General features: G+C 29.0%; 1 protein-coding gene across 1 annotated transcript; it reads left to right on the forward strand.

The window, feature by feature from the left end:
• Positions 1 to 914: 914 nt before the first annotated feature.
• LOC129969569 (transcription factor SOX-21-like) lies at positions 915 to 12605 on the forward strand. The gene is made up of 2 exons (XM_056084201.1): positions 915 to 978; positions 10405 to 12605. The coding sequence occupies exon 2, from the start codon at positions 10826 to 10828 to the stop codon at positions 11936 to 11938; it is 1113 nt and encodes a 370-aa protein (XP_055940176.1). The 5' UTR covers positions 915 to 978; positions 10405 to 10825; the 3' UTR covers positions 11939 to 12605.
• Positions 12606 to 12814: the final 209 nt, after the last annotated feature.

Raw genomic sequence — 12814 nt, forward strand, 5'->3', positions numbered from 1 at the left:
TTAAGCTGGGGAAAAATTTAATTAATAAATTGATTAACTAAGAAATAATTTTTGAAAATATTTAAATTTAAATGAAAATTTTCATAAAAATGACCCAAGTAAACGAAATGTTAAAATTCTAGCATACGAAAATTTGAATGAAAAATTGATTAAAAAATTCTAGCTTCACAAATAAATTACAAATCAAGTTAAATAAAAATATTTTTAAAAGGCGATGGATTTAAACCGCATGCAAAAGTCAGTATTGATTAATCGATTAAAAGAGACTAGATTTTTAGTTGCAAGGGCAATATTAGTACTCGTTATTATTTACGGAAGTAAATTGTTTTTATATATAGTAAATGTTTTTGTAACTTATAAATTTCTGGCAAAATGTTTTTAAACAAGGAAAAAAATAAATAAATAATTTTTATTCATGATTATGAGACTAAAGGAACACTATTTTGGGAGGTTTGTGTAAGTTTAAAGTGATCAAATAGCGAAGATGGCAATCAATTCTGCCTTTAAGGGGTAACAGATAAATCACAAAACCTGGCATCTGTCGGATTCATTTCAAAGTATCTTCAATTGAACACCTGCAACGCCTAGAGGTTCGACCGTCTGTTAGATAGCCCCTCGCTGTGAACGTACAATTGTATTGCAAACGGGTTGGTACCCAGTCATTACTGAAAACTGCACAATCACTTCCTAAACCTCTTCGAATTTCAGAATTTTCGAGAAGGTACCTTTTGGTATCTTTTAGACTACTAACTCTTTTGCTTGCTGTAGATCTAATATTCTTAGCTCAGGAGTGACTTAAATTCAAAATCAGCGAATAAATTAAAAGGATTATGGCAATTTTAATAATTGTCTTCAATTCTTACATAATATCCCCTGAAAATATGAGCTTAAAATTGGCAACAATTAGAATACGCAGAAATGTTACAACGTGTGCGTAGTTTTATTTTCCTGAAGACAGTTGAATTTTCATTTAATAAGGTAATCTTTCGAATGTTTCATGAAAAGTTTGATACGATTTCTCAACTTTTGAATACTTCATTTTATTTCATTCTGAAAGAAAAACATATCGGGAGAAGATTAGACTCAGAAATGCATTGGATTGGGTAATAATTCATAAGCAATTCTTTTTAAAATGCATACATAAATAAAACGCATTGGTAATTGTTTTTTATATTAGTTGACAGAAAATTCAATGTTCTATAAAAAGTGTTTTGATATTTAAAAAAAAATATTTTATTTGAAGTTCATAGACAAAAATTAAGCATTTTCAAAGCCTTTTGCATTAATGTCGAAGCTGGACAAGAGATTTATGCTATATACGGGGGGAAAGCAATAGTTCAAACTACTACTTGCTTTGATTTTCATGCTTAAAAAAAATGCAGAAAAATTGAATCAACTTCTTCCTCAGATGACCATATGAATTAAAAAAAAAATGTTGATAAATTATCACAGGATTTAAAAGTAATTTCATTCATTTATTTAGTTCATATAATTTAGAATGAAAATAATTGCAATTTCAAATTAATTGATTATAAATTTGTTGGAATTTTATTAGTTCAAAATAAAGAAAAATTAAAAATAGAATAAAGTTAAGGGACTGGTGTCATAATACGGACATAATTGTGCATATAATGGAATATGCAATTTCACATTCTTATTTTGTGTTTTGAAGTCATATCTTTTTTCATTTAATAAGATGAGCAATGGATTTCAAAATTAAACTGACGCGTAACCATTACTATATATCAGATGGATTGACTACATAAGAGTGAACGATTTGTAAGTTATATAAAAAAAAACTTAGTTCTAAGATTTTAAATTATTATACTGATTATTTTATATCCCTAATTTATTTCTACATTTTTACTTCGAGATTTTTTGTTTATCTTTAAACTTATCTAAATTCGAAAAATTCAAGTATTTTGTTGGCAGTCTGATAATGAAAAGTTGCTTATAATTTTCAATTTAGTATGAATTTTATATTTTTTTTCCTCGAATGATAATTTGCATGAAATTTTCTAATCAAAATCATATCCTAAAAATTAAAAATCTTAAAAGATTCATAGGATTTTGGAAAATGAATCACTAAAAATTGATTTAATCAGATGCAACAATTTTTTCCCCCAATTTGATTTAGATTCCTAGAGAAAACCAATTTTTTTCCAACACTAAAAAAAAAACAAAAAAACTTGTATTATGTTTGTTCTTAAATAAAAACACATGCAAAATGAGGAATCTGTTAATTTTACTTTTTTTATTTGGGGCTTATGATATTGCAGTCAAATTTTCCATTTACTACTCTTTAAAATAATCTCTACGTAATAAAAGGATTTTCTCTATCGTAATGTAAGTTTAAAATATAGTGCCGGTTTGCCTGAAAATGGATTTAATGTTAATTACATTCTTTTGAGTTCAGATAGTAGGAGCTGATAAAGTTGATTGAACTTATTAGATGCATAAAGGATCACGTGTACAAAAAAAAATGTAACGTTAAAAATGGGGGGAAAAAATGGAGCTGAAAACCAATAAAAGCTCTTAAAATTTATTAAAACGAAGATATATATAAAAAATATTCCTATATTCAACAACTGTAATGAGAGCCTCACAATAAATTTCATCTTATTAATTCTTCATTTCGCTCTATAATTTCATTCTTGAAATGTAAATGATGTCGATATACGCATTTTAAATATATAGGAAAAAAAGTTACGTTAATGCACATCCTGATAATTTTCTCTTTGCAATAATTAGTCCTAATAAAAGTAATTTAATAATTTTCTTTTTATAATAATTAGTTCTAATAAAAATAATTTGTGAATTTTCTTTATAATAATTAGTCCTAATAAAAATAATTTGTGAATTTTCTTTATAATAATTAGTCTTAATAAAAAAAATTTGATAATTCTCTTTATAATAATTAGGCCTAGTAAAAAATAAGTTAATTCTTATTATAATAATTAGGCTTAGTAAAAATAAGTTGGAAAATTTTTTTTCTTCATAATAATTAATCCCGATAAAAATAATTTTTCTCTTAATAAGTCCTAATAATTTTCTCTTTATAGTAATTAATCCTAATAAAAATAAATTGAAATTTGTTTATAACAATTAGTCCTAATAAAAATGTAAATGAGTAGTGAGTAAGAAAAATTCAAATTATTATGCTTTAAAAGAACAGGTTAATCAGTTTTCCATTCCAATCTGGCACCCATCATAGATAAGGTTAACCCGCCATTAGTCGCATTACCTATTGTAAATAACGACTGAAAGAGAATTACAGTAGATAGTTATATATATATATATATATATATATATATATATATATATATATATATATATATATATATATATATATATATATATATATATATATATATATATATATATATATATATAAGGCATACAACAAAAAAATGGATCGGATTTTGAGCCATTTGGTTATAATAGTAATGATATGCAGTTTTCTATATGGAAAAAATTCTAAAAACTGCATTATCATCGCAATTATTAAGTAAAATTATTCTAAAAATTTGTGTATAAAATTTATTTAACAAAATTTAACGGTTAGCGGCTAAATTTGAAAATCAGAAATCGAATGGATGCAACTCCAGTTACTGACTGATGATGTTCTATAGATTCAAATTAAATTTTAAAAAAAAGATACTTTAAAAATATTTAAAATTAAAAAATTTGAATTTGTTGTGATCAGTTTTGCTCATTGGTTAGTCGTTTAACTTTCGAATGATGGGAGTATGCGACTAAAATTAAGAGAAGGACAAAGCATACATGTTATTCATCGGTTGAAACAGCTGAAAACTTAAAGGTCAAAGACGGGACACAAAAGGGACTCTATGAGGGAAGAGGGAGAGAATCAGAAAAAAGTATTATATGGAGTGGTGGAATATTCTTTTCAACAGCAAGAAACACGGGAGGGGAGAAATCTGGTGGCTTTTATTGTGAGGAGAACGAATCAAAAGCTGCAGTCTGGGTTCGGATTACCGAAGCGAAAAAAAAAAAAAAAAAAGTGATGTAAAAAACGCATAAATCCATCCTTCCTACTTCTGTTTCCAAATGGAATCCTGATTATTACCGTTTGCCCAGCAGAAATTTTCCGTTGGTTTTTGATATCCGATCATACTGTGTGAGACCGAATGCGAATGTCATTGATTATTTTGCTTTGGAAAGACCCACTTCGCCCTGTTGCATTCTCTCATTTTCCTATGAATAAACGAAGAAATTACTACTTTAGCAATTTAGAACGCTATATAAAGGGTTTAAACAGTAAATTAATGGCAAGTGGTATTTTTTAAAAAATATTCTTCTAAATTCAGATATAATTTAAATTTCAATAGAAGGCGATTCTTAATAGACAACGTACTTTTTATATAGTTAAAAAAATTAAACAAATTTCAAAATTTTGCTCCGAAACGTCACAGCAAAAATGTATAATGCCTGATTCGTCTGACTTTACATTACTTTTAAAAATTTACTCTTAGAGCAACGATAATATGAACAAATATATATATTTCTTAATATTGTTGCAATGTGATCCTATATAAAAGCAGTAGCTAAAATAAGGAAATGTACTAGTGCAATATAGAGTATTTTAATTTTAGAATTTTTTTTCCCTTTATATTTTTAGAGAAAAAAATTTACACAATAAATTATTTTGATTTGCAAAATGAATGAATGTGTATGAAAATAAATTTGGTATCATTGATAAGTCCATTTTTTAAATTCTAAAGTGATATATATTTTTTTTCTTTTTGTGAGGATATGCTTCGAAGTTACTATTCCGAACAGGTACCAAAAAGGCTCTCATTTATCGATGCTCAGGTATCGAATGTATAATTTCAAGATATATCTAATGCTTGTAATCAGAATGCTAATCGACGAAAATTGATATTACTAGATAGAGGAGATGAAACAATTAAAAGACCCTGGTCGCATATTGTAAAAATTCATTAAGATAAAATAATATTTTGATAAGTTTAAAATTAGAATTTTGATAAACTCATTCTATCTGAACATCTAAAACTCAAAAAGTAAATACGCCCCGAATTTCACAACTGCAGGTCTAACGGTCTGTCTTGTTTAGCGCATTTTCTTTATCAGGCATGTCGCATGACACAATCTACATACAGATCATGCCAGCATAAGATTATTAAGTTAAAACAAATCTTGCCAACAACAATTTTATATAATTAAATCTAAGTAATTCGTTATACTCGCTTACATCAAGAACATTTTTCTTAACATTCTGTATACTAAATATGAACCAGCGTGAGATGTCTCCACGAAATTTTCTCACATACTTTCCAATAAAGGTCTTGTCATCCATCCTCTGCATTAAATAGGGAACCCTGGGTAAGGCCTCGAATACCTAGCATGACATTGGTGAGCGGTAGTTACGAAATATAAATCTTTGGCAGTGATTACTAAATTACAGAAATAAGCTAATCTTCAAATGATTTTTTCCTTATTCTCTTTAAAAATCATTTGAAGAGAATTATATATATATAAAAAAATAGTATAAAATTGTTTCATAGAAGAAACATCTAACAGTTTTCCTGGATCTATAACAAGAATATGTATTATGAACACTTTTTTTCCGGCCGATCGCCACCGAATTCGGACATGAAACTACAGTCGTAGCCACAAAATTACATGTCGAATTGCACTGATTTAAGACATTGTGTTTAAGAGATTGCGTTTGCATGCATGCGAAAGTTGCATTACTTGCAGATTGCGTTTACATGCGTCTGCGGTCCTATAGACGATCAACAGTTTGATGGATTGGTAAATAAATTTATAAAGTATCTATATTTTAGATGCTCCACCCGCCCGTTTTCCAAATTTTATGCAAGATGTGTTTTTCAGACTCAAGGAAGCCTGAAACGTGGCGATTTGTCGAAATCTGGAGTTCGAATTGTTTGACGATTATAATATTTCCTCTATATTTCGTATGAGGAAAAGAAAAATACAAACCTAAATCATCTACTACTATCTCTAATGAAATTCGTAGGTATAAAAGGGATTCAGTTATTATTATATTTAAGAATAAAAGTTTAAAGTCCATTTCATAAACACAAAAATCGTCAAATCAAAACCCATTGTAATATATCGAATAGTTTGTTTTTGTGAATATCAAAAATAAATGTTACGTTATTTATTTCAATGAAAGAATTTCATGCTCATTTTTTTTATAATTGCCTTTAAGAATCATGTGAAATTCAGCTAATTTCTGTAATTTGGCAGGATCATTAAAAAGATTCACCTGCATACGAACAAACACTCAAGTATAGAATCTATTGAAGCCCAGTGAATATCTTTTATTAACGTTATTTTGCTTTCATCTGATTAAGAACTTTAATTGAATAGCACAATTATTTCAATTTTTAGTTATTTATGGATAAATTGTTTTTAAAAATAATGACAGTCCTTTTCGTTCATTTGAGATAATTTTTCCGCTCTCCCTCCCTATTTAGCAGAAAGAATAATTTAGAGAAAGGGCTGTAAAGACTGATGTAAGTGATCGGATTCCAGGTTAAAAGCCCGGTTCCATCGAAGAAATGCCGCAGATGCACATTAAATCTATCGAAACTTAATATCTCCTTTTTGGTATGGTAGGAAGTTAGGAGAGGTCCGTTTTCGTCATCTGACCACGTTTCAAAATAACCCTATTGTTACTTCTAAAAAGAAATATAAATAACTGCACAAAACTTTAGTTAACTGTTTCGACCTCTTCGGAAAATGCGTATCTAAATTGTTATAAACATAAAAATATTATATAGGTATAATAAATAATTATAAATATGATAATTAAACAATTATTATATAAATATAATAATTGTTATTGAATAAACTCGTCATAGCGTAAAATCTTGTACTTTTTCCTTGGGGAGTATATTCGTCAAAAACAGTTAACTGGTTAAAGATAATTATTCAAAGCTGCTTTATCAAGTGAAATTATTTTTTTAAGGAAATAAATGAGAAAAAATGATGAAAAAAAATCTATTCAAACTTAAAACTTTAACATAAAAATATTGCAATTAAGTTCTCATTAATATCGACATTAATTCGACAGAAGTTCTCATTAATATCGACATTAATTCGACAGAAGTTCTCATTAATATCGACATTAATTCGACAGCAGTTCTCATTAATTCGACACAACCAAAATTTAATAATGTTAATTTTTTAAAAAATATTTAACTGTTTCAATCTATTTCTTAGTTCATAAGATTCCAAAGAGTTGAATATCTTTTAAAAATAACTGTTAAGAAAATTTCACCCCGTTTTATGGCATGAAAAGTATAGTAATTACACGTTTAGATTATTTTTTTTTCCCACTCCAGTATTATATTCAGTATTGTGTAGCCATACAATGACATGATTAAAAAACTCGAATAGCGTTACTCCTCTGCGGGGCGTTTTTTGAGAAAACTGTAACAAGCCTGTTGTGAAGGATTACTCCGCTGCATTGAGCAGCTGAAGAGAGATGAAAAGCTGTAAGAAACTGCATTCAGAAAAAAGGAAAGTTCTCATGCTTTAACATTTTTCCCTTGTCGTCTTGGATATGAAAAGAAGCATGGGGGATGATTTCATCCCTGTAGTTTTTTGAGGATCTAGAACGGAAGCTAAGATATTTCAGGATCAAAAAATTGTTTTTAAACTTAAATGCAAAAATATGTTTTAAAAGTCAGTCCAATTAATTTATTTTTCACAGAGAACAATTTTCTAAATTATTTAACACTTGTATCTTGGCTTATAAATCTTATGCTGAAAAAAAATAATTAATATAGTATTTGACATCTTACCTTTGAAATGCAAACCATTTTTCCTGATTTTCAAAAATGAATCCTTCTTTGGGTTATTTCAATAATAAATTTGTTTTTGTCTCTAATTTCCTATAAAGATGAATATATATATATAATTTAAAAGACCACAATGACTGATAGATCTGAGATCATGAGAGATAATTTCAACACCAAATTGCTAATCAAAAATTGTTTTAAATCCTTATTTTCCGTTCAATGGATTAAATGAAAGTGCAAAAAAGGGGCAGCTTTCACTTTGCAGCTAAAGATAACAGTCTTCTCTTCTTTTACTTAGCCAAGATGCTGTTTTTGTATTAATTTTCCTGTCATTAATGTAAGCGATGTCGTACTAATAACTTCAAGTATTAGTTAAAGCAAACGATTTCCTCGAAATTATCATTGGTCTTAAATTGAAATGAAAAGAGCTTTCCATTTGAACGTCAGCATTTTCTAAGGCTAATCAAACAAATTATATAGAGCAAATTCCCAGTAAGTTCTTTCAAATTAAAAAAAAAAATGAATATGCATTTAAACCTATATTATATTAATATTTGAAAAATTTATTTACTCAAAATTATTACTGTTTCGATCCTAGATAGCTATAATGAGCTACATACGCAAAATTTTTGTTGCTTTTTTTTTCAAAATAAAAAACAAACAAACAAAATAATTAAACTAATCATCAACAGTAAAGCATGGGTAAAGTTCACCTCCCCTCATAAATAATAAAAATATTATTTCTTTATTAATAATTTGTTCATATTAAATAAACAATAATACCAAATTTCATGACCTTAGAGCTTTATGTGCTCATATAAATTTTAATTTTTCCCTTATACTTACAAATTATAATAATTATTTCAAATTATGATTTGGAGGAGCTCGTGACCACATCGCGGAATTCCGAAACATGAAGACATCAGACTAAAAATTACTAATATAACAGATAATTGTTTTAAGACAGAGAAAATTGCCTTTATATGCATTCCCATTAATATTTTATGAAGTTTGAATTACAAATTGCAACGATAAATAATTCGAACATTTTTCGAAACCAGACATTATAGTTTCTATTTGTCGTTGGAAACTTTCTCAATGGACAAAGGGCTTTGGCTTAGATTTCTTTAAAAGATGCAATTTTCTTACGAGTTAAGAACTTATAAAGTTGCATTACTTTTTAAGACTTACAGAATAGATTTAAAACAGATTTTGTCTTGTTTTATATCAAGAAATCCTTCTTTAAATGCTATCTATGAAAATTTTTTTAATTTTCAACTTTTTAAGAAATAACAAAACTTGGAACCTTTTGACTGCTAGGAAAATGACCACTACTTTATTTTGCGATAGCCAAATTCAGGTTATCTTCAACATGTGGAAACTTATTTCTAAAATCAAGTGATAACTCCAGAAATGTCTAACAGTTGTATAACTGTGAAGGAATAGTGTACTTTATCTTAAGATATATGTTAATAAAATGACAATAAGAACTTTTGTAACATGTTTTGGATATAATATTTTTTTGCACAATAAGATATATAGTTAAAAAAGTGATCAAAATTAACTGAGTTCAATTTAAAAAAAATTATTTCTTTCCTTTGCAATTTTTTGAAGGGGAAAAAAAAAAAATGCAAAAAGATTTTTGATTGTATGTTATTACTGCTACATAAATGAAAATAGTTAACTTTTATGCCTTTTTGAAATATAAAATTACCAAATGAATTTAAATAATTCGAAAGGATGGATTTCAAAACGATTGCAAATAACAACGCACGCTTTTAATGTATTTTACCGTGATTTTAAAAGCTTCTAAGATTTCCCATTTTGAGACAGAATTATGTTTTGAATGCTCAAAAATAAAATTTTTTTGACCGTTTGAAATTAATTCGGGACTATATAACAATTGAATGAAAACGAAGTGTAAGTTGCGATATCTGTTCAGATAGCATTACCTATTTAATTTACAAGTTTGCTCAGAGAAAGTCAAGGGGGAAAAAAATGATAGTTTTTGATATACCAACAAATTTAAACTAGATATTCTGCAACTTCGCACTGGAGAAAAAAATATGTTATTCTTTTTATTTATCGATTTAATAGGAATTTGTCAGATCAATTATTTTTCTAAATTGTATAGAAATGGGGGAGGGGAATTCAAAGCTTTTATAAGGTTATTTTGTTTCATGTTACAGCATTTAACTTTTGTTCTTAGTTTTCTAAAATCAATGTATTGAGCAAAAGTATACAAATAAAAGCTTTATAACAATTTTTATTTTCCACGAAATTATTTAATTGGTCTTCAAAATATTTGATTAAAGCTTTTATTAAGTTCACTTAAATTTCAGCATTTTTTGCTTTCTGAACTTAATGTAATTTTAATGTTGAAAGATTTTCTCGCCTATTTTCAAATATGAAACACAATTTAATTCCTAGATAGAATTGAAATAAAAAAAAAAAAAGATTATTTTTCCTTTAATAATTACACTGATCTATTGCATTTTGAATATTTGTAACACTATCTTATTTGATTTACAACTGAAGAATAATTTATAAATTGTAATGAACTATCAGTAACAAAATAAACTTTTTTCAGTGTGTTTCAGATACAAGATCTTCCAGAAATTTTATTTTTGCAAGGCGTATTCGTAGGTTTTCCCTTGCTTAGGCGGGTGTATACAACTTGGGGCTATCAAATCACGCTTTCAAGCACCCCTCCGAAATGATTGGTTAACAGCGAGCTCCCTTTTCTCTATTGAAAGAAAGTTTCTCCCCACTCTCTGATTCGGTTGAACAAACCCCGCCCCGAGTGTCACATGACATTCGGCTAGGGTTACTGCTTACAGCAATCATTCTAAACTATCATTTTCACTCGAACTTGGAACGAGTTAAGTTTTGCCTTACGAGCTGCGTTTTAACGTACCTTATCTTTCTGCGAGCTGTATTGCTAGAGCAAACGCCGTTTGTGAAACTTTAGTCGATAATCTGTGGATATTTCGCAGTGAAAATTTCTCAAGATGATGCACAGTAGTGGTTTAATGAATGAAGGTAATGTGAATACTCTACCATCTCTCATGAGTGTCAACGAGATGCTTCAATCCACGTCCAATCCTCCAGGCGGGGGGAAAGCAATAGAGCGCATACGAAGGCCTATGAATGCCTTTATGGTTTGGTCTCGAGCACAGCGACGTAAAATAGCTGGAGAAAATCCCAAAATGCATAATTCTGAAATCAGCAAGCGACTTGGAGCGGAATGGAAACAACTATCAGAGGAACAAAAGAGGCCTTTTATTGATGAGGCGAAACGCTTACGACAAGAGCATATGACTCGTCATCCTGACTACAAATACCGACCAAGACGCAAGCCGAAAGTAACACCAAAGCAATCTGAACCAGTGATGCCGCCTTATCCTCAGCCATACCATATGCCTTATTTTCATCAAGCCATTGATCCTAGAACCTTCATCAGTCAACAGCCTGGATCTTATGATTCTGAAGCCAGACATGCTATTGTTCCCGCGACATTGAATCATTATGCTGTTTCAAATTGGCCTTATCCACCAACCAGTTACCCTAGTGAAACAGCAACCAGCCAGGAATATGCAACAGCATCTTCGATCAGCCAAGGAGCCTCAAAGAACGACATCTACAAGTATCAAAGCTTATCAGCTAGCAAATTACCAATGTTTTATCCAGAAAGTATGGGTCGAAATGAAGGAAACACACCTTCTTTTCAGTCTCATCATTCAGTGCCAATTCAGCAGAGAACTCCGGAGCATAGCAGTCAGCCTTCCATTGAAAATACCGAAAATATGCCAGTTACCTCGAATCCAAGTCTTGCCAACTTCACCCCATCTTATTATTCAAATCCTCATCCTCTAACACCTCCTTCATCAGTGTCACCTAATCAAGGATTAGTGTCTCAAGCAACGGTGGTGAAGCAAGAGCAAATGGAAAGTCAGATGAGTAATCATTCAAGCCCAGGGGCACCTCAAACAGCTCTTCCTCCGTTCTACCAAACGCCAATGTATCACGAATACTTTCAGTTGGCCGCCCTGAATCATAATCAACAAACGGGAACTTATCCTGTTTACACACCTACTCCTCCTCAAACGCGGCCAATTTTTTAAAGACAAGTAGTTATAAAATTGCCCATAAACTGATGGACTTGCTTAATAAGTGACCTCCCTGTGAAGTTTCCCTGTGTTGTGACATTTTATTTAGTGAAAATTGTTTGGATTCAAGTCAAAAACACTAAACTTAGTGAAATGAACATTGAAAGTGACCTCCCTATGAAGTTTCCCTGTGTTGTGACATTTTATTTAGTGAAAATTGTTTGGATTCAAGTCAAAAACACTAAACTTAGTGAAATGAACATTGAAAGTGACCTCCCTATGAAGTTTCCCTGTGTTGTGACATTTTATTTAGTGAAAAGTGTTTAGATTCAAGTCAAAAACACTAAACTTAGTGAAATGAACATTTATTTTACTGAGTAAAATTGCTTAACTATAGGAATTTTGATCAATAATGACAGACTTCATATTTGCTGCATATTTCAATTATGATGTGAACACAGTTTATTGATGTTGGGTATGTATCTGAAATTTTATGAATGGAATTATGTACTATTGCAAGATTTTATATTTGTAAAATGAAAACTTTTAACAGACTAAAAATATTCTAATTTGCATCTTAAAACTTTCTTGATATTTCAGCATTGCTCATTGATGAAAGATATGATCAGCATTATGATGCAAACTTTTTCTTACAAATCATCCAATTTTCATGTGAATTATTATTAAGACTATTTTGAAAGAAAAATTTTTATGTTTCATAATTTGTAAATAACTTTTAATTAATCAACCTTGCATTGATCTTTGAAACTTTTAAATATTTTTTACAATAAAATATAAAACAAATTATTCAAGAATATTATAAGTAAAAATAATATTAAAATTATAAATTCTTGTAATAAGAATTTATATGAAGAAAATTTATTATTGAGA

This window comes from Argiope bruennichi, chromosome 1 (assembly GCF_947563725.1).
Source record: "Argiope bruennichi chromosome 1, qqArgBrue1.1, whole genome shotgun sequence".
Lineage (NCBI taxonomy): Eukaryota > Metazoa > Arthropoda > Arachnida > Araneae > Araneidae > Argiope > Argiope bruennichi.

Coding starts and splice junctions, on each gene's coding strand:
- LOC129969569 (XM_056084201.1), top strand. CDS start 10,826: ATGATGCACAGTAGTGGTTTAATGAATGAAGGTAATGTGAATACTCTA.